This window comes from Penicillium solitum (genome assembly GCF_028829755.1).
Source record: "Penicillium solitum strain IBT 25940 chromosome Unknown utg000001l_segment0_segment0, whole genome shotgun sequence".
Classification (NCBI taxonomy): domain Eukaryota; kingdom Fungi; phylum Ascomycota; class Eurotiomycetes; order Eurotiales; family Aspergillaceae; genus Penicillium; species Penicillium solitum.
Genome location: NW_027072121.1, coordinates 4972336 through 4998784, shown reverse-complemented (window position 1 = coordinate 4998784; position 26449 = coordinate 4972336). Strand labels below are relative to the sequence as shown.

At 48.1% G+C, this 26449-nt stretch overlaps 11 protein-coding genes across 11 annotated transcripts; 4 read left to right on the top strand and 7 right to left on the bottom strand.

The window, feature by feature from the left end:
• Positions 1 to 28: 28 nt before the first annotated feature.
• On the bottom strand, positions 29 to 1326 carry N7455_001874 (uncharacterized protein; the record flags this gene model as incomplete). The annotated part of the gene is made up of 3 exons (XM_040951819.2): positions 29 to 953; positions 1015 to 1250; positions 1303 to 1326. The coding sequence occupies 3 exons, from the start codon at positions 1324 to 1326 to the stop codon at positions 29 to 31; spliced, it is 1185 nt and encodes a 394-aa protein (XP_040818206.2).
• Positions 1327 to 1573: 247 nt separating this feature from the next.
• N7455_001873 (pyrroline-5-carboxylate reductase family protein) lies at positions 1574 to 2492 on the bottom strand (the record flags this gene model as incomplete). The annotated part of the gene is made up of 2 exons (XM_040951301.2): positions 1574 to 1878; positions 1943 to 2492. The coding sequence occupies 2 exons, from the start codon at positions 2490 to 2492 to the stop codon at positions 1574 to 1576; spliced, it is 855 nt and encodes a 284-aa protein (XP_040818204.1).
• A 487-nt stretch (positions 2493 to 2979) lies between these two features.
• Positions 2980 to 3425, bottom strand: N7455_001872 (uncharacterized protein; the record flags this gene model as incomplete). The annotated part of the gene is made up of 2 exons (XM_040951652.2): positions 2980 to 3045; positions 3102 to 3425. The coding sequence occupies 2 exons, from the start codon at positions 3423 to 3425 to the stop codon at positions 2980 to 2982; spliced, it is 390 nt and encodes a 129-aa protein (XP_040818228.2).
• A 2992-nt stretch (positions 3426 to 6417) lies between these two features.
• On the top strand, positions 6418 to 7915 carry N7455_001871 (aldehyde dehydrogenase family protein; the record flags this gene model as incomplete). Its single annotated transcript, XM_040951384.2, has 2 exons — positions 6418 to 6450; positions 6509 to 7915. The coding sequence occupies 2 exons, from the start codon at positions 6418 to 6420 to the stop codon at positions 7913 to 7915; spliced, it is 1440 nt and encodes a 479-aa protein (XP_040818149.2).
• Positions 7916 to 8284: 369 nt separating this feature from the next.
• N7455_001870 (amidohydrolase) lies at positions 8285 to 9890 on the top strand (the record flags this gene model as incomplete). The annotated part of the gene is made up of 5 exons (XM_040950910.2): positions 8285 to 8656; positions 8709 to 8953; positions 9002 to 9208; positions 9264 to 9318; positions 9381 to 9890. The coding sequence occupies 5 exons, from the start codon at positions 8285 to 8287 to the stop codon at positions 9888 to 9890; spliced, it is 1389 nt and encodes a 462-aa protein (XP_040818266.2).
• Positions 9891 to 10038: 148 nt separating this feature from the next.
• On the bottom strand, positions 10039 to 11142 carry N7455_001869 (glycoside hydrolase family 88/105 protein; the record flags this gene model as incomplete). Its single annotated transcript, XM_040952006.2, has 1 exon — positions 10039 to 11142. The coding sequence occupies one exon, from the start codon at positions 11140 to 11142 to the stop codon at positions 10039 to 10041; it is 1104 nt and encodes a 367-aa protein (XP_040818317.1).
• Positions 11143 to 11777: 635 nt separating this feature from the next.
• Positions 11778 to 13655, top strand: N7455_001868 (uncharacterized protein; the record flags this gene model as incomplete). The annotated part of the gene is made up of 5 exons (XM_040951329.2): positions 11778 to 12173; positions 12244 to 12521; positions 12575 to 13093; positions 13147 to 13358; positions 13414 to 13655. 5 exons carry the CDS (start codon positions 11778 to 11780, stop codon positions 13653 to 13655), a joined length of 1647 nt encoding a protein of 548 aa, XP_040818322.2.
• Positions 13656 to 14981: 1326 nt separating this feature from the next.
• On the top strand, positions 14982 to 16298 carry N7455_001867 (putative endo-1,4-beta-glucanase; the record flags this gene model as incomplete). Its single annotated transcript, XM_040951846.2, has 4 exons — positions 14982 to 15168; positions 15234 to 15576; positions 15635 to 15809; positions 15882 to 16298. 4 exons carry the CDS (start codon positions 14982 to 14984, stop codon positions 16296 to 16298), a joined length of 1122 nt encoding a protein of 373 aa, XP_040818416.2.
• A 2120-nt stretch (positions 16299 to 18418) lies between these two features.
• N7455_001866 (NPP1 family protein) lies at positions 18419 to 19337 on the bottom strand (the record flags this gene model as incomplete). The annotated part of the gene is made up of 4 exons (XM_065604179.1): positions 18419 to 18519; positions 18581 to 18907; positions 18983 to 19047; positions 19108 to 19337. 4 exons carry the CDS (start codon positions 19335 to 19337, stop codon positions 18419 to 18421), a joined length of 723 nt encoding a protein of 240 aa, XP_065462670.1.
• Positions 19338 to 19915: 578 nt separating this feature from the next.
• N7455_001865 (5'/3'-nucleotidase SurE) lies at positions 19916 to 20921 on the bottom strand (the record flags this gene model as incomplete). The annotated part of the gene is made up of 3 exons (XM_040951019.2): positions 19916 to 20539; positions 20591 to 20685; positions 20750 to 20921. 3 exons carry the CDS (start codon positions 20919 to 20921, stop codon positions 19916 to 19918), a joined length of 891 nt encoding a protein of 296 aa, XP_040818006.2.
• Positions 20922 to 21308: 387 nt separating this feature from the next.
• On the bottom strand, positions 21309 to 26223 carry N7455_001864 (putative ABC multidrug transporter; the record flags this gene model as incomplete). Its single annotated transcript, XM_065604178.1, has 13 exons — positions 21309 to 21564; positions 21621 to 22060; positions 22113 to 22272; positions 22334 to 22540; positions 22596 to 22906; positions 22971 to 23064; positions 23115 to 23290; positions 23343 to 24236; positions 24293 to 24692; positions 24727 to 25655; positions 25709 to 25871; positions 25921 to 25965; positions 26020 to 26223. The coding sequence occupies 13 exons, from the start codon at positions 26221 to 26223 to the stop codon at positions 21466 to 21468; spliced, it is 4122 nt and encodes a 1373-aa protein (XP_065462669.1). The 3' UTR covers positions 21309 to 21465.
• Between the last annotated feature and the right edge of the window lie 226 nt (positions 26224 to 26449).

Genomic DNA, 26449 nt, shown 5'->3' with positions numbered 1-26449 from the left:
CCAAATAGATAAAGTAGCGAAAGATGGTCTACTCCTGTGCCTTGCCTCCCTTTGCACCGCGCTTGGATCGCCGCACAGGGGCGGGCTTAGGCTCCTCTTCTGTCTGATCCTCCGCATCAGATCCAATGGAGTTCACTTGTTCCTCCCCACTTGAAGTCACCATCACACCCTCTTCCGTGCTCTCGGAGGACTGGGTATCCGCCTCGGCCTTCGACACGGGCTCCCAAGTTCCCTCGGCTGGCACGGCATCTTGACGCAAATTGTTGAGCATCTTTGTTGCCTCGCTTTCCACGCCATTCCAAGCTCCACAGCTGCCACACCGCCAGCGGCCCAGCTCTTCCGGTGTTTTGATCCCAGGGGGAGCCTGGCCGTTCACGAGCCGACATGCGCTGCAGATCATGACCATCCGGTTGCGTGGTTGGGTTTCATCCTCTCCGAGCAGAACATCCAAAAGACGGTCGTACCAATGTGGTTGTTCGATGGATTCTCCGTTCTGAGGGAATGCATTCGGTGCAAAGCTGGGTTGATCGGTGGGTGGTTGAGGAGTGAAAGGAGGTGGGAAAGAGGGCTGCTGTGGGGTTTGCGGGCCAGCCTGGGTTAACTCGAGGGGAGGAGAGGGATAATCGGGGGATGGCGGTTCGTTCTGGGTTGGCGATGCAGAGGGAGGACGGCGAATATTGGCAGTGGGCGGCGGCGGGAGACCAGTACGGGGCACATGCTGTGGCTGCTGGGCAGGCTTCCCTTTCTCGGTTTGTCCCTTTGGACCCGGGGAGGGCTTCGGGGATTCACCGCCGTACTTCTCTAGCAGTTGCTGGGTGGAGTTGTACTTGGTTGCGACCTTGAGCTTTTCGATGGTCTCCTCGCGCTGTTTATGGAAATCGTCCAGGCGGCGTTGGATGCGGGAGATTCGGTAGTCGAAGATTCTGGAGCTAAGCGTGCGCACACCGTAGATACTGGAGGAACAAGAACTGCATGTCAGCAATGTGGGAACGTGCAGATTAAAGACAGACGTACAGGACCGGCCCGCCTGCGATGGCTGCATATTCCTTGATTCCCCAGCTCTCCCATCCTAGTACGAGGGCGAGAATGATGGAGTAAAACAGATAGGCGAATGTCGAGTAGAGAGTCCAGAGAGCCTTGATTCGCCGGGAAGACTGACGTTGTTGGTCGAGTCGCGTGGTGGCCTGGGCTATCTTAGTCGACAGCGAGGATAGGGTCTTCTCAAAAGAAGCCGCGGAGGTGTCATTGCCCTGATAATGTTAGTGACAGTGAAGCGAAATAATCAATTACCGTATATCTCACCTTCCAGGGCCAAAAAGAAACCATTATTGTACATACATAGTATGGCTATGAACTGAGGAGAAGCTCGACTGTCGAGCTGTTCCAAGTTTAGGAAGGCGATACGCACGGACCACGTCAGGTCGGTCGTGACTCCGACATTTGGGAATCTACTATTAGATCATCTACTCCGTAAATAGGGGGTCATTGGATTTTGTTTATTTGTTTCATTTCACATGAGTATCTTGGATATCGTTACATAGATTCCAGCTATTCATTTGTTGAGTTGCCCTTTCTATGGCTTAGTAGAGGGCTTTCCAAGCTCAGCAGAGCGAGCAGTGGCAGCCTGGACAGACTTGTCGACGATCTCTTTAAAGTTGAGAGACTCAAATGACTGGAGAGCAGCGTATGTGGTTCCATTGGGGCTAGTCACATTCTTACGCAGTTGAGAAGGGCCGTCAGAGCTCTCAACCAACATCTTGCCAGCACCAAGACATGTCTGTGTAGCCAAACGAGTGGCCTGTTCTTCGGGGAGGCCGAGAGCAGTTGCACTTGCAACCAGGTGCTCAACCATGGCAAAGAAGTAGGCAGGTCCGGATCCTGATTAGGTTAGATTGATACGCGTTGATGACATGCCGTATGGCTTTTGATGCAGGAGACTTACCGGACAATCCAGTGACGACATCGAGAAGATCTTCGCGGTCCACCCACTCGGTAGCCTTGCTAACGCTTCCGAGCATAGCATTGACAAGCTCCTTCTCAGCGGGGGTGACATCCGTGCTAGCAAAAGCACCCGAAGCACCCTCACCAACCAGGGCGGGGGTGTTGGGCATCACGCGAACGGTGTGAGCCGTACGGCTATCGCTAGTCGTCAACCATTCCTTCAAGCTGTCAAGAGTAATGCCCGCGGCAATGCTAACGACAACGGGCAAAGTCGCGCGCGGCGACCAGGCACCACCGAGCTCCTGGCACACACCCTTGGTGACTTGGGGCTTGACCGCAATGATGACCAAGTCGGCATCGCCTCCAGCCTCAACATTGGAGGTGGTGGTGCGCACTCCGAGTGCGGCCATCTTCTCGCGGTTGACATCCCACGGCTCGGAGACGCAGATATTCTGCTTGTTGACGCCTTTGCTCAGCAGACCACCAATGATGGCGGAGGCCATGTTGCCACCGCCAATGAAGGCCAATTTGCTCTCTTGAATGGACGGCATTGTATAGATATGACTGAAAAAGGTGTTGTACTGTCCAAGTGAGTAATCGGGGAGTCCCGCACTTATGTAAAAATTTGGTGGGGCATCTGCGCACCCACGTTATCGCACCGGCCCGGTATTCCAAGGTTGGAGAAATAGCGTTTATCGTTTCGATTTCTGTTTTGATTTGTCTCCATTATCTTTCCCTCTCCAATTTCGGAGTCTAACTTAATTCCTTGCGTAGGTATGGCCATATATATCTTGTGGGACCATATCCACTCTTCCGTGTGTGCATGTATACACGTACAACGTAAAGCAACATCGATGTCACTTTTCTACATTTCAGATTACAAACGTGGGGTTGGTCTGGGGATATTTAGTAATGGAATTGAAGGCTCTGACTCCTATGGTACAGTTGCAAATCATAATATCTCAAAAAGAAAGACAAAAACAAAATTCAAAAGCTTGATCCGTCATTCGTAACTCATGATAGTGTACAGGGTATCAATCAGTAGACACGGTGTGCGTGGCTTCCACGTCCATCAGTGCCGTGCATGCGGCGAGTTCCAGCAGCCTAGGTTTAACAGGTTAGCTCGAGTCCAAGTTAAAGCGAAATCATTCGGTCCTTACCTTGACTGCGGGGCGGTGCGTCAAACTTCCTTTCAACTTCAACATGGCGCCGGAGACCTTGTCGCCAAGGGTGGTTTTGCGCTGATGGCGAGTATGAGTAGATGTTCCATAGGCGTTTTTATGACCAAAGCGGCCTCCAGTACGGCCAGTAGGACCAGTACGACCAGTATGGCCAGTATGATGATGGCCGTGGACGGGATTCTGGTGTGTTGTCGACGTAGTTTTGACGGTGCGCGAGTTCGCGTTTCGCCCCTTGAGTTTGGTCATCAGCGTAGGCTTGGTGGTGCGAGTAGTTGTGGTAGCGGGGCGACGACGGTGAAACATTGTGGTAGATTTATGAAGTTGGTATGGAGTTTGATATAGAATGTATATTGTATACAAGATTGTAGTAAGTTGAGTTATAATTGCACAGTTGGGGAGATCAGGGCCTTTAAATAAGCTCCAGAGATAGCCCTGTATGGTGGCTTCTATGTTCACTTTGATGTCGAACAAAACGTACGCCAAGCATCATGTCGCCTTCGAGAATAACGCATGGGAGAGGTTGACGAAGAGGCGCTCAGCCGGCGCGTCATCCGAAAGACGATCTTCTCGAGGTATCTCCAGTCAACGCGCACAGGCCAGAAGACAAGATTCTACCTAAAATAACAGCACATGGTATTGGTAGATTGTCGATGCAGATCATAAAATTAAACAGGGATATATATTGAGACTACGTCTCCATGATGGCAGGATGAACAAGATTTTGACATGATGAGATGTAAGTTGCAAGTTTGTAGACCGTTCCTTGTGTTGTCAAATGAGACTCGGGATGATGTCACAGAATGTTCCAAGGTTGGTCTGTGCACCAAGACAATTCTTCCGTGGACCTGTGGACAGCATTGAACTTCAACTATCTAGGTACGTGTTCTAAATTCAGGCAGAGCGTCACCGAACTAGGATGTTGGAAACAAATCCTCATTTGTCGGTGATATATTTTTTTCAATAATATGATCCGTCGATAAGCGTACAATATCTAATCCCATCTGATCTGCCTAAACATAGCTTCACATATTGTAGGTGGTCTCTGGTCTTTAACTTTTAGTTCGCTGACAGCATCCATGTTCTTATAACATTGGCCGGTACACGTTGCTAACTGGTCACAATTATTCATGTTAGAAGATATGCGGGCTATACTAGACTTATGCTGCACACCCCCCAACTTCGACGATATCCTGGATGTTACCTAACAGGACCGACCGCGAGTTACCCAAGTTCTTTCGAGAAACAGTCACAGGTAGAGAGCGCTGAATATTTAAGTACCAATGTAGCCCCTCTATTCATGGTGTGTCAAAATGAAAAGCACGTAAATAGTGGTAAACACAATGTAAAAATTTAATTGATCCGAAAGACCTAAACTAGATATACCAACAACTGTCCTTACATATATCCCAGGTTATTCCATGTGGATAGATGCATCTAATCAAAACGATCAATTAGCCATAAATCATGGAAATGTGGTATGACAAATTAGAAATCATAGAAATAACAATTTCAGTAACTCAGAGACCAATAAGAAACAATGTAGATGACACAGATTCAACAAATTCTTTGCAGAAAGGGAAGGTCAATCATCATAGAGACGTTGTGTGTTTGGGGAAGGGGGTAGCAAAGGCATGCGCATATTTCAGGGGGTCGATAGTTACCTGGACCAGTCGGAGCATTCCCCCCGAGTGGGGGGCGATGGGTGGCGGCGGGAGCTGCCTATGTGTTTGTATCAGCCACTCGTGTCTGGGAATATTGTTCATTCAGCGGCAGCGAGTGAGGTTCTGTGTATAAGGATGGTCTGGTTTTTGTTTTAGTAACAGCGGTCGCTATCTGTTAAGACACAAAGCTCAATGGGGAGAGGAATGAATGGATTCCTCTATACCCGCTTGAACTGAGTGAAGGTAGGTCAAAAAGGTTGAAAAAAGATTGTGGTGAATTCCTATGACTCCAGGGTGTTTGGATATGTTCAATTAGAATTCCCCTGAGTGCTCTTAAATACTTGTCGCTGGGTCAGGGCTAGGGCATCGGCCCTATTTCAGAAATTTACATGCAAGGAGATTATATATGGAGAATGTCGTCATTGATGGAGCCGTGTGACGGTGATGTACCCACCGACGAACATGGGCAACATGTGTTAACTATGTACATACCAGTATAGGTATAGCTGTTGAATTAATCTGAAAAGAAGAACACCGTCATTGTGCCTGGGCATGATCTTGTCTAAAATCCTCGATTATCCCTTTGTTGTTCGGTGGGTAACAGACCATGATCTAGGAAGACTATGTATTCAACACCAACTAGAACATCATGTCCGCAGAGATCGAAGAGATACTTTACATAAGATGTCTTCCTAAGTTAAATACATCCATGGATAATTTAGTGGTTATGACCAATGAGCCTGGTTAAGCGCCCATATATTACCAGGTAGGAAGCCGGGCGGCTAAAATAGGAAAGACCCACCCGATAGGGGAAATATCCTAAATGCGGTGTGGATTCATATTTCACCAACATATTCGTTATCTGCGCAGGTTAAGCTACAAGAATTGCTGCAATAAATACCACTGATATTGATATAGGGGGACCATGCGGAATTCAAGGCTGGCATACCGATATACTCCTCTATATACATCAGGTGGCCCTGATACAAGGATGTGCGGAGTTGCTTACCTCCCAAGGTTCAGTACTCTGTCACTATGTACTTAACAAGCACATGACGACTTTTCATCATTATCTCATCAATGTCAGAGAGGCTTGAAGACCACTCTAGAACCCTGGATGGTGAGATGTGTCTATTAACTGATCTCACCGTGGACTTATCTGATGGACGACTAAGACGTGAAGGGGCTTAGTACCGCGCTCGTATCCCGTAACCTATAGGACGTCGCAGGCTCACGCCAACTGCTTTTTAGGGTTGTTCATCTATTGGAGTTTCGTGAGGAAACTGAGGGATCCCAGTACCCCGCACACTGCCAAGACACAACGTTTGAGACAAGATCAACATGTCACGACCAGAAAGGGAAATGCAATACAGGGATCGTCCAATGAAATGCCATTTCGAGAGAACAATAGGGCAAATAGATGCAGTGAGGTCTGCATACGGACGCAATAGGCTTGACCTTGACAGGCTATTTTGAGGGCGTTTGGACCAATTGCAACTTTTGGATACATCCACGACCCGCGAAAATACGTGGCTAATCGCACCAGCCCAGATTGTGCGAGAGACTATTTAAAACCGCTGTTTTCCGCACCTCTAACCCCAATCCCTGAGTATTGAAAGTTGAAGCTGCTCAAAATGACTACCGACGCCCAAACATTGGATTTTACTGTAGGTTTCTCTAAAAGATGTACGAGATTGATGCCACGACTGATCTTTGCTGAAATAGATATTCCGAAATGTGATCAATAATCAATTGACCACGACAACGGAAAGCCGGCATGGGATCAACCCTGCCAACGCTCAGCCTAATCCACCCGTACCGGTTTCGACCCAGGAGGATCTTGACAAGGCTGTAAACGCGGCTAAAGATGCCTTCAAGGGCTGGGCCAAGACCTCCTTTGAAGAGCGTCGTAAAGCTCTCCATGCCTGGGCCGATGCCATTGACGCTAATGCTGACGGATTCGCGAAGACCCTCACAATGGAACAAGGAAAGCCATTGAGTCAATCATCTGTGGAGGTGGGTTTGGCAGGTGTATGGATTCGTGGCATCACGGCCATTGAGATTACCGACAATATCATCGAGGAAACCGAAGATCGGAAGATTGTTCAACGCCACACACCCATCGGCGTGGTGGGCGCTATTGTCCCCTGGAACTTCCCCGTCCTGTTGGCTGTTGGCAAAATCGCCCCTGCCCTATACACCGGAAACACCATTATTGTGAAGCCCTCCCCCTTCACACCTTATTGCGACTTGAAGCTGGTTGAGCTTGCCGCCAAGTTTTTCCCTCCTGGCGTGGTCCAATGTCTGAGCGGCGAGGAGTCCCTCGGCCCGTTGTTCACTGCTCATCCTGGAATTGAGAAGATCAGCTTTACTGGGTCGATCGCCACTGGAAAGCGGGTTATGGCCGCATGTGCTGCGACTCTCAAGCGCGTTACACTGGAACTGGGTGGCAATGACCCGGCGATTGTCTGCGACGACGTTGATATCGATGCTATTATCCCCAAGATTGGAACCCTTTCTTATCTCTGCAGCTCACAGATCTGCATGATGATCAAGCGACTTTATGTCCACGAGAAGATTTACGATGAGTTCTTGGAAAAATTAGTCGCATTTGTCAAGACCCTGAAGGTTGGCGATGGCACCGAGGCAGATACCTTCTTTGGACCTGTTCAAAATCAAATGCAATATGAGAAAGCCAAAGACCTGTTCAGCAGCATTGGTACTGAAAACCTGAAAGCTGCGCTTGGAGGATCGATCGAGAGCTCTTCTGGGTACTACATTCACCCCACTATCATCGACAATCCCCCCGAGACATCGCGCGTGGTACAGGAAGAGCCGTTTGCTCCCATCCTGCCCGTCCTGAAATGGTCTGACGAGGACGATGTCCTTGAACGTGCGAATGCTTTGGAGACTGGATTGGGCGCTTCTGTCTGGAGTAAGGATTTCGAACGCGCAACTCGGATGGCAGATCAACTTCAGTCCGGTGTTGTGTGGGTAAACAGTCACTTTGATGTGGCGCCGAATGCACCCTTTGGTGGCCACAAGCAGAGTGGCATGGGTGTAGAATGGGGCCTTGCTGGTCTACTTGGGTACTGCAATTCGCAGACTCAGTGGCTGAAGAAGAGCTTCTAGTTTCTAGTTTAGTGTCTAGTTTATTTGAATACTGACACAAGCAAAATTGGAATACCTCGCTTCAAAGACTAACACTGTAACATGTACCACCATATTTTCCACTATACTCGACAATCTCGGAGTTCTCCCCATGTGATCAGAAATGTGTCAATTCGGAGATTCATGTGTTATCTTATCACGCCCCTGAACGCGGATCTTTTCGTACATCGGCAGACTCCGACTGCGTTGGTTTTGCGGGGGGTATCGAATTTGACGATATAAATGCCTAGGGGATATTCTGGGCTAAAATGGATTAATTTTGGCAATTTCGACCGGGAACCTCTTTGAAACAAACTCGCATTTGTTTTCAAACCCATCAGACGTTTCGCTATGCTGTACACTCATGCCACTGTGGTGACCGTGGATACTTCACGCCGTATAATTACGGACGGAGCAATTCACGTAGTCGGAGAGGTTATTGTGGATATTGGCAAGACAGATATCCTCAAGGAAAAGTATGCAGCCGATGAAGAGTATGATCTCTCCGGTCGGATTGTCATCCCAGGATTAATCTCGACCCACATGCACACAGCACAGACATTACTACGAGGTACGGCCGATGATCTCGAGCTGGTGTCATGGCTATGCGAGAGGATTTGGGTTCTCCAGGGTAACTTTACAGCGGAGGACGGGTACGCCGCAGCACGACTGAGTATCGGAGAGATGCTTAAATCGGGGACCACCTGTTTTTTGGAGAGCATGGTAATGTAGCCTGAGGATATTGTTGACTACGACATACTGACCATGAATGTAGTTTGCGGATCGATATGGGTTTGATGGGCTATGTCGTGCTGTTGAAGAGAGTGGCATCCGTGGCTGTCTAGGCAAGATCGTGATGGACATTGCAAAATACGCCAAAGACGACGCTTGGGCCATGCATCCTGGTCTTGTTGAGAACCGTGAAACCTCATTGCTTGGGACTGTGAAGATGTGGGAGAAGTGGAATGGTGCGGCCGATGATAGAATCAGAGTCTGGTTCGGTGCCAGGACTCCCGGAGGGTAGGAGACAAGACTCCCATTGCGGGTCACTTGCTAATGATAAAGTAGGGTATCGGACACGCTTTATAAGGAAATGACCGCCATTTCTAAAGAGAAGGGTATACCCATTACCATGCATTGCGCTGAGGTTAAGGCCGATCGCGATTTTTTCGCTTCGGTCTCGCACACCCCGATGTCATATTGCAAATCAGTTGGTTTGCTGAGTGACTCCACGGTCCTTGTTCATATGGTTCATCTGGATGACTCGGATATTGAGTGAGATGTCGAATATATCTGATTTGACCCAACGGATGCTAATGATATCATGAAGACTTCTTTCTTCTTCGGGGACGCATGTCGCACACTGTCCAACATCTAATGCGAAGGTAAGTTGCATCACTAGATCGATTTATATATACACAGGACTTAATGATCTGATGATATCTAGCTTGCGTCCGGAATTTGCAGAGTGCCAGATCTCCAAAATGCAGGAATCAATATTGGCCTGGGTACCGATGGCGCCCCTTGTAACAACACATGTGATCTCTTGCAGGAGATGAAACTCGCCGCCATTATTCACAAGGGTATCTCGCAGGATCCCACGGCAGTTCCAGCCGAAAGCGTGCTGGAGATGGCTACAATCAATGGGGCCAAAGCGCTGGGCTTGGATAACCAGATCGGCAGCCTGGAAATTGGCAAGAAGGCTGACTTTGTGGCTATCGATGTTCGAGGGATCCACAACCAGCCTTGGTTAAATCCAGTCAGTGCAGTTGTTTATACTGCAACTGGGCGAGATGTCGATGTTGTTGTGGTCAACGGGAAGGTTGTTGTCAAGAATGGAGAGCTCCTGACGATGGACGAGGAGGAAATTGTGCAGGAAGCACAAAGAAGAAGCAAAGAGGTAGTGGAGAGGGCTGGGTTGGGAAAGAAAGTTCAGGGCCGCTGGCCAGTGGAGTGATCAAACGAAGAGTCACATTTCATGATTTGTGTATTTCATTCTATTATCTAGCAAGTCCCGCTCATGCGGGGAACATGCCTATGTAAAGCTCTATGATTCGGGTCATGCCACATTCCATTGCCATTTCAGTCATTAAAACGTGCATTCCTCACAACAGATCACGCAATGCTTCGCCCAAAGCCATAATAGCCATAGCCTGGCCATAAGGCATCGAGGTCAACGGAATCTCCTTGTAAAAGTCAAGGCAGTCACCCATCCCCGTACCAAAGCTGGTATTCTGCAATTCTCCTTTCTCATCCACGTATCCGATAACCGCGGCGATTGCCTTTTCAGCAACGGGACGGTACTGGGCACCGATGTAACGTTTCCTAACGGCCTTGAGAATACCGTAGGCAAATCCAGCGGTCGCAGAGGCTTCCAAATACGAGTCAGGGTGGTCAAGGAGAGTGTGCCACGCGCCGGATGACGACTGGAGACGCTGCAGGGCCTCGCACTGCGCCTCAAGAGTATCGATCAGGTGAAGACGAATAGGGTCATTTGGCTGGAGGTCAAGCAACTCGATGATCTCGGGAATGACAATTGTGACCCAGCTGTTGCCACGAGCCCAGCGTGCATCTGCAAAGTTGTGTCCGCCATCTTCAAATGTCCAGCCGTGGAACCAGAGACCAGTCTTTGTGTCGAAAAGATATTTGATGTGTGTAAGGAATTGCTTTTTCGCCTCTTCGATATATTGGGGTCGGTTCAGAAGCTTTCCGATCTTCGCCAATGGCATAACAGTCATCATCAAAGTATCATCCCAGAGTTGCTGGTAGTTCTCTGTGATATAAGTCATATGCTGCATGCCACCATAGCGGGTGCGGGGGAGCTCGTGCATCGCCCATTCAGCCCATGCGTCAAGCCACGGCAGGTAGATGACGTTGCCGGTCTTCTCATAAACGTATGCGAGAGTCAAAAAGACGGCCATGGTGTTGATATTCTTGGTGGTGCCACCCTCAGCAAATCGTGCAGCAAACCAATCTTCAATGATCTTCAACAATCTCTCGTCGCCTGTCAGCTCGTAGTACTTCCACACGCCGTACAGTCCAATGCCGTGGGTCCATTCCCAGCCCTGCCATGACTTCGTATCAATGATTCGCCCATCAGGAAGTGGTAGCAGAAATCTTCCAGTCTCGTCTTTGATGTTGACCAAATTGTCAATTAACAGGTTGACGGCGCTGTGAATTTCGGGGCCCGTGGGCTTAGGGGACGACATTGTGTGATGCTGAGAGACTGGATGTTGTGTTTTGGACGAATAATATTTCCACAACTTTTTGTCCGGGAAAGAAAATAATATGTTGTCCCAGTAGGTCCGAAGCTCCCAAGTCTTGGTATAAGTTCTTCCACTAATGAGCTCCCGAGTCAGACGCCACAAAGCATCCCCGCGGGGGCCCAGCGTTATTCGGGTGAGAGAACACCGAGTTCCAAACCACCAAAATACTTTGAAAGTGTATTTATTAAGACCCACCACAATTAGCGGGCTAATTTTCGGCCATCGGGGTAGCAGATCCCCGGATTCCCCAGCGTGGGGAGAGACTAGCGTGCTGTCTCCTCCTTCGCCAAGAAAGCCGGGGAAACAAAGGAGACGGAGGTGACTTCTTGACTTGGTTTAAGTCGATTTGGCTCAATTTGACTTCCGGTTAATACTATCGACCAAGTTATTGGAACCCCACATGACTCTTTCAGCCGGTTAATAATCTTACATGTGGTTAGGGTGACTCCTATTTGGGATCATGCACGGCCCTGACAGGAAGAACGTGGGGCATTATAAGTCCGGGGGAATATCTTGATTTCCTGTCACCTGTGTCCCCCGGTGAACTGCATTCTTGCACTTACTGTTTTCATTTCGCCATGGCCGACAGCAAACACGACCCCCAGCAGGGGATTGAGACAGCCCCTGTTGAGGGAATCGAGGTAGCGCATAAGGAGCAACCGAAAATTGACATGGGGGAGTACGAGAACAAGCAAGACATCTCGCATGTAGAAAAGGTTCTTTCAGGACCCGATGACCTCGCCAAGGATAACATGGATATCACCCGTGTGGATAAGGAGATTCAAGCATATGCCGCCCACAGTCAGGTGGAAATCGACGAAGCTACCAACAAACGGCTGAAAGGCCTAATTGATCGCCGTGTGCTTGTTGTCATGATTTGCACATATTTCCTGCAGGCTCTGGACAAGGGAACTATGTCATTCTCAGCTATTATGGGAATTAAGGATGATGCGAATCTCAATGATGGGCAAAAGGTATGCAATCCATGTTGAGCTTTCTCCCCTATCAACTCCATCGACATACTAAATTTATTCCTATAAATAGTACTCCTGGCTGACTACATGTATTTACATCGCCGTTCTCATCGTCGAATATCCTACCAACTGGATCATCCAAAGAGTCCCACTCGGCAAATACTTGGGCATCAACATCGTCCTATGGGGTATGATCCTGGCACTCCATGCGGCCTGTAAGAACTTCACTGGCTTAGTCGTTGTTCGTACCCTCCTGGGTATCTTTGAGGCTTGCTGTCAGCCCATTTTCGTGACTCTTTCCTCAATGTGGTACAAGCGAGAGGAACAAGCGGCCACTGTGACATACTGGTATGTGGATACTTGTCTGACAGCGAGTTTACGTTGATCTAATGGTGAAATAGGTACATGATGAACGGTGCACAGCAGATTGTCGGTGGCCTATTGGCATACTGTTTCACCCTCATCGGAGCGGACAAGGTGCTCAAGTCTTGGCAAGCACTCTTCCTGACATATGGATGTATCTCCGTTCTTTGGGGAGTCTTCGTCATTTGGTATATGCCTGACTCGCCTATGCGTGCAAAGTGTTTCACCGAGGAAGACAAACGCCTTATGGTAGAACGTCTGCGTTCCAACCAGACAGGTATTCAGAACAGAAAGTTCCATGCATACCAAATGTGGGAGGCTTTCCGCGACCCGCAGATGTGGTGTTATTGTGCTGTTCAAATGTTTACCACTCTCCCTACCAGCGGTCTAGGCGCATTCTTTGGTATCATTGTCTCCAGCTTCGACTTTACCGTATTGCAAACTCAGCTGCTTGCTATGGTGCTGGGTGCTTATATTATCGTTGTTCTGTTGTCGTCCGCATGGCTGGTGAATAAGTTCAAACAGAACACGATTGTGATGTTGTGCTTCATCATTCCGTACGTATCTTTCCTTACTCAATTTTCAGCGAGGTCAGACTAACAGTTCGCAGGTCTTTCATCGGAACTATTGTCCTTATGACGGTGGAAAACACCACTTTGCCCACCAAGGTTGGCCTTCTTATCAGTTACTACATCACTCTGTCATTCTGGTCGGCCCAAACCCTCACCTTATCTATGGTGTCGCGAAATATTGCTGGTCAAACAAAGAAGTCCACCGTGGTGGCTGCAACTTTCGTGTCATGGGCTGCTGGTAACGCAATTGGTAAGTACCTTGCGTTCTTCATGGAGAATTCCAGTCCCCAACTAACAAATAAAAGGTCCTCAAGTGTTCCTTGATACGGATGCCCCACGATACCACATTGCCTGGAGTGTCCATCTGGCTTGCTATGCCTGTATGGTTTCCGCCGTTGTCTACCTCCGCTTCCATCTCAAGCGCGAGAACGCCAAGAAGGATAAGCTGTTGGCTGAGGCAGGTCTCAGTGCCGCTGATCCAACCCTCATTCATGCATTCGAGGACAAGACGGACCGGGAGAACATGAATTTCCGCTATGTCTACTAGATACGCAAGATAGTTGCGTTGGCATTGCTTTTGCCGGTTTATTTGTTACGCTGTTTCCAATATTCTTATCAAAATTGCATTCTGCGTGTATGGATTGCACATTATCGCACGAATAACGAATAACACTTACAATGGTCTCGGCTTGTGCTATTTCCAGACCCTTTAGGTTAGGTGGTTCATTATGCCGGAAAACACGAGTTCTGTCGACGAGATCTAAATCTCACAACCTGCCCCTGGGCTGGCGAGTTACGAATTAGGCCAAAAATACTACTATATCTGAGCATTTCGCCCAGATAGTCTAGGCTCCGATATATATAGTGCGTGACACGACACTAAAGTCTAATTAAAACCATCAAATCAGCTACCTGCACCGGGGCCTACAACTTGAGCACCGCAGTCTGCGAACAATCATATAGCACACGCCAAAAGCTTATATTTATGCTGAATATCTGCTGAGCTCGCCCAAGTGAAAAGAGCTTGCCTCAAGTGTGTTGATTGGAACCCCACCTGGTAGAAATGTGCAGCTCATAAACACTATTTCTTAATTTCAGCGTGGATGCATGCGACAACGCACGAGACTTTCACGTATTCATGAACTCATTGTCTTACTGTCGGTCGTGGTCGTGGTCTCCAACTTGGCGCTTAATTCATGACCAGTGAGATATTATTACGTTGCTGTTATCTCGCATCCATGATCTTTTTTCTTTTTTACCCATTTTTGACACTACGAAATATTAGATAAAATTTGAAGGATTTGAATACATATCGGAGTAACAGGGCTTGAATAACAATACCCTGTCTTCTTTCAACGGCGCAATTCCCAAACGGGGCTAAGGGCGCCTACTGACACTCCAGATAGGCTAGTGTGTCAGGTTTGCATCATAGCTCCATACGCCTGACCCCTCGTTAATTTCCATGATTGCTTTCTGCTTGATGTATTTAGATCTTAAGCTATCATGACACGAAATCAGCGCGACCTCCCCTGGTGGCGTTGTGACTTCCTACAGAATTATCCCGTGGCTTGTTGGTCTCCGTGCAAAATGAGTATTTCAGCTCTGCTAGCTTCGCGTATAATGTTTCTAATTGGTTTCATCCCTTGTAATTACAATTCTCAATCCGAGACAGTTTTGGGATATCAACCGGGAAAGCGGAACACATGAAATCCCGTAATACTCCTCCCGATAACTATAAGTATGGCCGTTGCGCAGTTCCAACACAAAGGGCAGACACAGACAGAGTCTGACTTTTGCTACCTACTTCGCACTCAACATATCTATTTCTTTGAGATTCAAGCTTATTCAATCTGCTTCTTCAAATACAATCGCAATGTATAGCCTCCTCGGCCCCGCTCTGTTTGCGTCTCTTGCTGCGGCCCATGGTCACATCACCAACATCATTATTAACGGTGTCTCCTTTAATGGATGGGACATAAACAGCTATCCGTATACGGAATCACCTCCAACCGTAGTGGCCTGGGGTACCCCAAACACTGGCAATGGCTTCATTGCCCCGGGTATGTTATGTCATTGTATTCTTTTTTGACCGAACACAATTTCTTTGCTAACATTTTAAAACTAGATGCATACACGACCTCAGATATTATCTGTCATCTTAATGCCACTAATGCCAAAGGGCACGCGGTAGTCGCTGCCGGTGACCGAGTCTTTCTTCAGTGGACTGACTGGCCAGACTCGCATCATGGGCCGGTCATTGATTACCTCGCTAGTTGTGGCTCGACTGGTTGTGAAACTGTGGACAAAACCACCCTCAAGTTCTTCAAGATTGACGGTGTGGGACTAGTTGACGACAAAACTGTTCCCGGCACTTGGGGCGATGATCAACTCGTAGCCCAGAATTCGGGATGGATGGTCGAAATTCCTCCCGACATCGCACCCGGGCACTATGTCTTGAGACATGAACTGTATGTAAATCTCTCTGATTCCACGAGAGAATTTGGCTAATCTTGCTTTGCTATCAAGGATCGCACTCCACAGTGCAGGCACTGAAGGTGGAGCCCAGAATTATCCCCAATGCTTCAACCTTCAAATCACCGGCACCGGATCAAAGCAACCAGTAGGTGTGTTGGGTACAGATCTGTACAGTCCAACAGATCCTGGTATTCTCGTGAACATCTACACATCTCTGTCAACCTATGTAAGTGATTAGTCGTCAGGATTCGCTGACATCTCGCCCGGGTCCACTCCCTTGCTAATGTCATTTTGTCAGATTGTTCCGGGACCAACTCTTTACAGTGGTGCTGTCTCAATCACGCAAACTACTTCGGCAAGCACCGCTTCGGGTACACCGGTGACAGGGACAGGAACAGGTGCTGCTACCGGCAGCACTGCTACAACCTCAACTTCCAAGGCTGCCACCACGACATTGGTGACTACCACAAGAGCTACTAGCCCTACCGCTATTACCAGTAAAACCAGTAATATCAGGAAGATCACTACCGCCACCCCTCCCACCACCCCTTCCACCACCCCCTCCACCGCTGCGGCTGGTGGGGGCAGAGCAACCCAAACCCTCTACGGACAGTGTGGAGGAACTAGTTGGACAGGACCAACTGCCTGTGCGTCACCAGCAACCTGTTCTTCATCGAACCCGTGGTATTCTCAGTGTGTTTCAACTGCTGCTTGAATTAATTTGGCATAAGTCTCATGGGAAACCGTCGCTGGACGATGGATTCAAAGTATGAGCGGGAAATGAGTTTTATTGATGAAGTGTGACGATTTATATCGATGTCAGCCTTGTGAGGCATCTTACATGGCTTTTGGTTAAAATGTGGCCTGCATATATTCATACATGTATATATGATTTATCGTATATCACTAGGTCGTTTGTTCTAGTCATGGTCTACGGCAGTCGATTGTTCCCTTCAAAATTAACTAGATACTGCGTAGGTTTACCACAGCCACGTCACTTGCTTCTTGGGCTTTTAGGTGCCTTTCTTAGTGATTCTCTTGTTGAGATGCGTTCCTACATATATACTCAGGCAGTCGCGATCGGGATGGTTGCCTCGCTGATTAGGCCACAACGCTGGATAACTAGCCAATAGTTCTGGGACCTCATCTCTTTTCTCCAATACAACTCCCTCCTCTACCAAGAGAGGACCACTCTATCAAGAGAGAACTCCCCTGCCGGAACAACCTGGGCGAGGATGATGACCTGGAAAACGATAAAATGGAATGCATATCAAGATTGCTGAAAGAGATCATACAAGACACCTTGACTGATGCAAAGGAATCGTCGGCTCACCTTTCAATATTGCGCGCGTGGCTTTTACAGGTTCGCCGCAGAGATCGACAATTCTTTCGTAGAACTAAAAACGAGTCGAACTGTCTCTTCTTTCAGGCCGATTGCGCAGATTTGGTTCTCGATTCTTTTCCCGTGTTTTTCAGGGAAGAAGCAAAAGACCTGAGGTTCATCCGGTTTAGCATATTTGCAGACTAGCCTGGTATCCCTAGGCAAGAATTCATTGAAGTGACGGAGAGTCTAGCAAACACTTGCTGTTGGTTCGCGATGAATGAGGCAGATTTTGCTCACTACCTCATCGAGTTTCGCAATCGGATTAAATTTCGGGCCTATCAGACTGACACTGCGGAGGCTGAAATACCGCGTGAGATGGATTTGAATACTTGGGCTGCAGTTTTGTATGCTCTGATTTCCTGCTGGGTATGCGTCGTACAACATGGTAGCTTCGCATCCGAAGCGTGGAGACCCGAAGACGATGCTGCCGCGTGTATTGCGCAGTTCGCCTTTTGTGTATCGGCTCTTGCTTTATTATCATCCCATCCAAAAATGCCTGAGTACAATCAAAAGTCCAGAGCTTCGCTACGCTTATCTGTCTGGATGGTTGTCTATTGGCATAGTTGGGTCGTAATTCACTTTCCTGGGTACTCCATCGAGAACGAGTGGAGCATACCAAATGTTCTGGCCCTAGGCTATAATGCTGGGCTCATGGGACTTCTTGCGCTCAGAATGTGTTTCTTGGTCTTGTGTCGGCATTCATGGACTGCTAGAAAGTTTCGTTGGTTTACTCCAAGACAAGTGTCAATAATTTCAGACCCGCGGGCAGTAATGACTTTGCTCTCCCTTTCTTCATGGTTCTATATCCTCAATTTTTGGAATGAAAGGGGATACCCGCGCGTTCCTAAAATCCCTTGGGGAATTCATGTTGGACTTCCGATTCCAACATCTTCTGCTAGCATTAGTGACTTGGACCAGGCTGCAGCATTGGCAACGGTAGTTGCTCTACTCTTGGCTGTCCTTTTAAAATTTGCCATGATATCAGTCGGACGAGGTTGGTTGGGCGCAGTCGATTGTGCCCGAGACAGTAATCTAAGAAAGTTGATTTGGTTAATCGCCGCCATCGAGGCTATGTTATCCTGTCTAGTGCTATCCTCTCGTGCACTAAGACATCCTACACAGGTTAGAGCAACAAAACTACCGCATTTATACAGGGCCTGTGGGAGCTAGTGAGGCCAAGGGTACATCATCAGAGATATCCAGATGACACGCGGCATGATATACATGTTGTCGAGCTCCGACAACGCACCACAGGCCAGATGGAGGAAGGAATTTAGTAGTGTATTGCGCGAAGATGTATGTATTAATTTCAAACACTCATAAGCGTATTATAGTAGTCTGATCGCATTAACTAAATAAGATAATATATGCTAAGCATGCGACAGCAAGCCGATCAAACGGCTCACTCTTGGTCCCATTGGGTCTAGTGGGTGATATCTCTGACCATGAGCTCAGTAGGTTGCCTTTGCGAGGTTGTTCGCAAAATTGCCCTCGTTGAAAGGAACATTTCCTGATCCAAAGTCGGTTGTATCCAAAGCATTTTGCTCGACGGCTAAACGTTCCAGGTTAGCTTGCTAGCTCCCAGACCTTGGGAATATAGCTGGGCAACTTACTTGACATTGACTCCCAGGCAACCAACGGCTGTGTGCCGCCGACGGCAGTTGTTAAGCCGCAAGAATGATTCACAGGCCAGACGGACTCATACTTGATCAGAGATGAGGTGCCGTCAAGTGTGAAGCCATCGGTACTGCAATCCCAGCCACCATGTGCGGACGGACAAACGGCCACGATGTTCGAGGCATCGGTACTTGTGGCATCGGAAAGCCAGATAATAACCCCCTCCCAATCGTGGCGATGTCCAAGGTCAGTCGAGGGCTCATCCTTGGGGAAATACCAAGAATACATCAAGGCATTCTTGCCTCCGGAAGTACCGCTTCTCACTGTGGATTGCAAAGGAAGGCCTTTAGTCAATATGTTCCGGGCCTATACGATGGCTAACTTCTAAAGAAACTTACCGTATATTTGTCCGGTGCTTGAACTGCATCCACCATTGGAACTTCCTGACGGCTTGAGACCGGCACTACATCACAGAAGTATTAGATATGGATCCTTAACAAAGACAGTTAGTTCTCCCACTCACTTCGTGTTCCCGCTGACATCTACGGCTGGGAAGGGCACGCAGCCATTGACAACCTTTAGCTTGGGCTGGTAGGCCAGATAGCGGTCGCCAGTAGCACCGGCTGGAACCGTTTGGGGAAGTCCGACAAGGTCGCTGTGACCAACTGTTCCTCGGCGCGACAGCTCAACCGGGTTAGCCGTCACAGGCAGCACCGTGAGAGCAGTCAGCGCAGCAATTAGTTGAGGAATCATGTTGGAATGGAAATCGGGTGTATGTTGTAGTGACCTTGGTCTATTGACAAACGGGATTTCTTCTGGATATTTATATTTTGTGTAGATGTACGGAGTACGGAATCCAACATAGGGAGTAGTAATCATCAGACTCGGTCGACATGGCTAACTTGGCTACCTTGGGAACATTGTCGTTAGACCCGCTTCCTTTGGCCAATCTAAGTCCGGTGGAAACGGTCTTCAGTCCCGATGAAGTATAGTGGATGATAGGAGAGTTCGGTGCGGAACTCTGATTATAGATTAGATTGCTTTTTACTCGTGCGATCGACAACTCCGGTGATTCGCCCTTTCGTTGTGTTTCTCCGATGCTAAATGAGCTCCTTGTAAGCTGAGGGATTTTTTCTGCTTGTCAATCCTTTATCTATGCTCAATTAAAGCTAGTCTAGGTTTTAATATACAGTAGTGGCTCTTATATGCACCCCTGGCAGGGATTGTTAATATATTCGATCATGCAACATAGCATGCCCAAATAGAACACGTGTGGTGATAATCAGGAACATGATCTGCACCGTCCTTGGCATTCGCGTCTTCTACACCAATCAAGGTAGACAAGTCAATAAATTGCCCAGCTTCTTCAAAACAACCCCCTGTATGTCAGCAGAGGCATCCCTCTTCGAGTCTGCAACCCCAACTGAGACACTTGCATAGCATCCGGACGCTAGCGATACTTTCAGTTCGGTTGGTAATCTCGCCTCGTCCCCACACGTGGTCACATCATCCCCACTAACTAGTGGAACTGCGGTGTGGATGCGGGAAAGGACGAACGAGAAATCGGCCGGACTTGCGCATTCGTCGGAAACCTTTCCAAAGTTGACGTTCAGCCAGATATCCTTTGGTAGGTATGGTTTGCCAGCAGCAACCACCTGGTTCGTCAAGTTGGTTGCCAAATCCGCATAGACCTCACTGTAATGGGGCCGCGAGCTATCCCAAGAAGTGGAGGATCCACTAGCACCTGAGAAGGCGATAGCAGGGATATCGTTCTTCGCAGCGTATGTGGCAGCGCCCACGGTTCCGGAGATGAAAACTGTGAGGCCAATGTTATTGCCGACATTGGGACCTGTCACGGCCAAATCTGGGGCGCCGTTGAAGAATTTCGGACCGCTCGTATTGATGCCGTATTGAATGGATGTCACCGGGTAGCTATTGACATAACCTAGGCGGGGCTATTTATACCATCAGTCTGCCGTTCTGGTAACACCGGGCACAATACTGACCTGTGAGGCATTGAATCCCACCGCGGGGCTGCCAGATGGGCAACTGTTGAACTCGCATGGCTCATCCAAGACAGTCGGCTCTTCTTCCTTTGACCCTGTAGTGACGCGCGTTAGTAAAAGAGCGGAATATCCATGGATACAGGGGAAGGCACAACATACCCTTTCCACTCTGGTTCTCGGCGGGCGCAGATACCACAACTGAATGATCTGCCGCTCCTAGAGAATCGAATAGAGCGCGAATGTTTGCTTCCGCCCAGCCATCATCGTTGGAGGAGATGATGTTGACCGCGCTAGCGGCCAGAGGGAAGAGGGCAAGAATGTCGAACCGCATATTCAAAGAGTCTAGGGGCGTTGATGAAGAGTAGAATCAAGGGTTGCTCGGGTCATTTTATATTTTCAGATCTAGTCTTTCTACATGCACGTGTTTGTCGATCTCTCTGTGATCAAGGGTGGACTGTAAACCTCGGGGGGACCTCGGAGTCCGGCCCAACCGCAACGGCTCGGCTCATGTCCAAAAACGGAAGAGCAGAAACTCAATTGGTAAGATCACATCCCTGTGTCACGTTGAACTATTGAATTACTACATAGCCAAGAGTTTAGTAGAAATTACCACCCAGGTAGAAGGAAACGGAAAATAATATAATTAATAGACTGGATAGGAGGCTATAAAAGAGAGCAAATAACAATAAAAGAGAGAACTATCTAATGAGATCTTGGAGAAACACAGTGTCTATGGCCGCTGAAACAAGAATAATAGATGCCGAAGGGGATGCTTTAGAGAAGCAGACGAAATGGGCCATGTTGTTGGAAATGTATGTATGAATGATGCCAATGTTAGCTTAAGCAAGGCCTTGCGGTCGGATTGTCACGATCGCTCATTCAGAACGGGCACTCTTCGTCTTCTTGCTCCTGAGCTTCATCATCAAGAACACCAACGCGTATGATGAGATGCAGAATAGGGCAGTGATACCCGTCTAAAAATAAACAATTAGCATCGCAGCCTGGACCAAATCAACAAAGGGATACTCACATCTCTCCACGAATAGTATTTCTCTTGAAGATTGAACGTTTTCGCGTAATCAGAACCCTCAGAGTACGGACAGAATGAACATGTCCCAGTCGAGTTCCCATCAGCTAGGTACCCAGTCTGCGTGGCGAGGAAATCGGCCATGTATTGGCCGCAGGTCTGACCAGACGGTGCGGCGAACTGCACAAATTCCGATGGTGCACACTCGACCTTGACATCCCAGATCACTTCGCCAAACAGGCCACCAACCAAGTAGTTGAAGGGGTCCAGGTAGTAAATCCAGTATCGCCAGAATGGCTGCATGAGGGAGTATGGAACCACCACGCCACAGAAACTGATCAGGCCGGCACCGATCAAGACGGGGTTCATCACAGCCGCGAAATATTCGTTCGGTGCGTATGCTGCAATTGCCTGGCCAATGGAGGTGTATAGAAGCTCATAGACTGTCTTTATGTTAGATACTTGGATCAGCCTTTAAGGCTTGGTGTAACTTACAAATCATCTGAAGATAGACATGCCCGGAAACACTGGCCTCAATCGGGAGCCCTGCTGTGAAGTACCAGCATGCAAAGTAAAGTGTGGCACAAATGATAAGGTATGGAATCTCCGTCAGAGTTTGCGCTCCAATGAAGGCGCTCCAGTGATAGGTTTTGGACTATATAGAAATCAGTTTTAGCGATATTTCCTTGCCAGTAGAATTCCATTCGAGTACTCACCTTTTTCTCTCGGGTCTCAAATATATCACGACTATGCAAGAAGAACGGCTGCATCTGATTGATACAGCCGGGGGCGACGAAGATAAAGTTGAAAATCGCAAAGAGTCTCAACTGAAGGTCGAAAGTGCCGTTTCCGATCTTCCAGAAGGTGAATCCACTGAAAAGTGCCGCGAAGATATGGAGAATGATCTTGTTCCACATATAGTCCTAGGCGAATGTCAGCTTTTGTAAATTGGCTTTGTATCTCGTTGTAACAACGTACTGGTGAGCGCCAGATATGAATGCTGAGACGTTTAGAAACCGTCTTGAATTGGAACCAGTGCGAGGTCGCATAGTCCGCGGTATCTTCAACATAGTCGGAATCATCTTTGCTGGATTTGTTGAGTGCATCAAGCTGGGAGAGTGCTTGCTTGCGCTCTTCTGATTGACTCCAGATTTCAACCCAATCCTTTTGGGCTGTAGTACCACCTCCTTGAACAACATCAATGATGTGCTCTGCAGGGTTGGCATCTGGAGGACATGGCGCTCCGTTGCGAGTGAAGTAGTCCAAGATTTTGGTCGAGTCCTTGCCAGCTGTAATCACAAACCAATTATTAGTGGTTAATCTTGACCAATTGCCCGAATAGTAAAGACTCACTTTCTCCGAAATATGTCATTTTTCCGCCCTTGGCTAGCAAGAGAAGGCCATCAAATGCGTCGAATAGCACCGCAGATGGTTGATGAATTGTACACTAACAAAGTTAGTACGACGCTAGTATATTGTAATTCTTTGAGAACTTACCAAAACAGCTTGGCCACCATCAACCAGTTTGCGAAGGAAACGCACAATATTGAACGCACTTTGTCCATCAAGACCGGAAGTAGGCTCATCCAAAAACAACAAAGTAGGTTTAGCAACAAGTTCAACGCCCAGGGTCACGCGTTTGCGCTGTTCAATACTAAGTCCAGCTCCAGGCACTGTGAGTTATTAGTATCGCTGTCCAGTGGGATCGAAACCAAGCAAACATACCTCCGATAAGTGCTTCGCTGATGTCACGTAACTCTAAGAGATCAATGATATGTTCGACGTAGGCAAGCTTTTCTTCATGTGGAACCGTCGATGGCTGACGAAGAACCGCCGAAAAGTCCAATGCTTCCTTGACCGTGGCTGTCTCAAGATGCACATCCATCTGTTCACAGTAACCAGTAGTTCTCTGAAAACTGATTCCAACCGGGCGGCCATCAATCAAGACTGATCCATGGATTTCTCCGCTATCCTTGCGCTGAGCAAGCACATCCAACAATGTTGTTTTTCCGGCTCCAGAAGCTCCCATGAGGGCAACCAGGTTTCCGGGTTGGACAAATCCAAATACCTTGTTCAGAAGCTGTTTCTTCTCACCGTGGAAAGGTACATGGTAGTCAAGCTCTTTCCATGTAAAGGTCGATTGCTTGACCGAGCCCAAAAGTGCGGCGGCGTCTGCCTGCTTTGGAGACTGTGACTTCTCACCTTCTTCCTTCCCACGAGTCTTCTCGCTGCCGCGCTTGTAAAGCAAGACAGATGATCCACTTTGGCTGTTCCGGAGTTCAAGACCGAAAGAGGTCAGGCAGATGAAGAAAATCCAAAATCCAATGATGATACCAAAACTTCTCCAGATGTGATGGACTGAATAGCTATATTGCTCTTCAATGTATTTTGCCCCATCAATAATGCCTTTATCGTCGCTTCCAAGGACTGAACATCCACGGTGGGCAGACACTGAGTCGGAGTATCCGGCGCCGTATGGAATATAGTCGGGTTCTATGCATGTAAATTTTCGTCCGACAAATTCATTGGCCATGAGTGCTTCGAAGGCATATGCTCCCGGGTTGAGGTAGAAGATCCAGCGGAACCACACATGCATCTTGTGGAACGGGATAAGATATCCTGCTATTTGTCAGTTTGGAATTCTTCATAATAAATGGCTATGTTCGAATACGCACCTCCATAGACAAAGAAGACGGTTGACAGCAAGCCGGATATTTTGGATGCATTTCCAAACTGTTTGCACACGGCGCCAACAGCTCGGAATAGTTGCACAAAACACAATGTCTGCGCAATAATGATGATCCAAAAAGTGAAGAACTTTCCTGCGTTCATCTGGAGAGCAGCCATGAAGTAAAGGATGATTGAGAAGGAGGTCACCTGGAACATTACAACTGGGATATCAGTGATGGCATTGGCGATGGCAAAGGCTGTAGGTCGGTAAAATCCGAATCGCTTCTGACGAGAAAGAATTGGCCGGCCCATAAAAGATGCAGTTGTTTCAGACAGACTTTCAAGGAGGAAATATAAAACCGGGAAAAAGCAAACACCAGGGCGTAAGAAGATTGAGCTCGAATCCTTGTAGTTTCAACTGTTAGCTTGGTCTTCTTACATCGTCTCGGGTGGAGGGCTTCTTGGTTACCTCTGGCAAGTCATAGAACAAACTTCCACAGACTAGAGCCTGAATTAAAGCCGACACAACCTTCACAAATAGCGATAACTTATCACCCCAGATAACCTGGAACTGGCGGAGAGCACAAGCGGCAATCTGATCCCAGAGATTCGCTGTATAAACACTGTTATTCCGAGGAATATGTTGTTTGCGCTTTTCGCTGGAAACTGCCAGCTTAAGGTCTTCAGCTTCGTAGCTCAGCTTCTCAGGGTCCACGATAGAGTCCATTTGGTCTTTACAGATGGTGCTGTTTTTGTAGCAGTTTTCAAACTCCTCGGGTGTATTGGGCACCTTTTCTTCCCAACCGGGTTGTATTGTGCGTTCGGTAAGGACAGTGACTGAAGTAAGAAAGTCTGCGACATTGGCACCCTTGGGGCAGATGAATCCAAGGTCTTCAAAGTATTTCCTTGCAATACGACGAGGGCCATAGTAAGTGACACGACCTTCAGCGAGAACAAGGACCTTGTCGAACTGGTCATAAATACCGTTACCGGCTTGGTAAGTGGTTGTAATAATTGTCTTGTCATTTCGGTCAGCTTCACGACGGAGCATTCGAGCAAATTCCACCGCTGATTTCGAGTCCAAGCCCCGAGTGGGATTGTCCCACATTTGGACTGGACTTTGTCCGGCCAGGACCTCAGCAAGAGAAACGCGCTTGCGTTCACCTCCTGACACGCCTCGGATGTACTCGTTTCCTACCAAGTTCTTCTTCGTGTGTCCGATTCCAAGTGAATCCAGGATCTCATCACGGTGGTTCTGGACGAAGTCCTTGCGGTTTCTTAGGTGGTCTGGTCGCTCGTTGGGAACCTTGTTTCGAAGAGCAAATTTCATTGTACGGTTGACTGTCAGGGTTGGGAAGTGAACGTCATCTGATATCATAGTTAGCATTGAGCTCAATAGATCCCAAGCTATAATTGCATGCCTTCATTGTTGAACATGATCTGCTGACGGAAACTTTTGGCAGCCTTGTGATCCATGCTTCCGTAGTTTGTTTTGCCGGTGACTTCATCGAAGCTATCTCGATCATTCGAGAGGACTCGAAGGAGGGAAGTGCATCCGGAGCCTGGACGTCCCAGCACAAGAAGCTATATTGGTTAGTTACAACACTCTTGTTCTTGAGTCATGAGAGTCTACCATTTCTCCGGGCTTCACCTGACCTGCAACATCTTTGAGGATGGTCTAGAAGGTAAGTTAGTATATGATAGCTGCGTGTTGATGTTCAACTATGCCTACCCTTTTTGGACGGTCGCCGCGCTTCAGTAGGGCCCCAACCTGTCGCGGGTCGACCTCTGACCATAGAGTGCTTCCCAAAGCAGCATCCGGTGCAGTGACTTGAACATTCAGATCGCGGAAGGTGACTGTCAGTCGTTTGCGAATCTGGTCCTCGCCATTTTCCAGATCGACCGGGGTTACTGTGCCGGACGAGGGAGTTTCCATGACGGAGGCGTATATTCCTGGAACAAAAAAGAACGACTACTGATGATGGTATCAGTCTAGGTGAGCTTGGAAGCAAATACCATGGTCGAGGGGCAGCAGAACTCTTATATTGCGGATTCGTTATCGAATCTACGGAGTACATATTTTTAAATCCATATTGCCGGAGTGGGTCATGGCTTATAGATCATATTGCGTATATATCGCTGTGGTGGAGTTTGCCCATAAG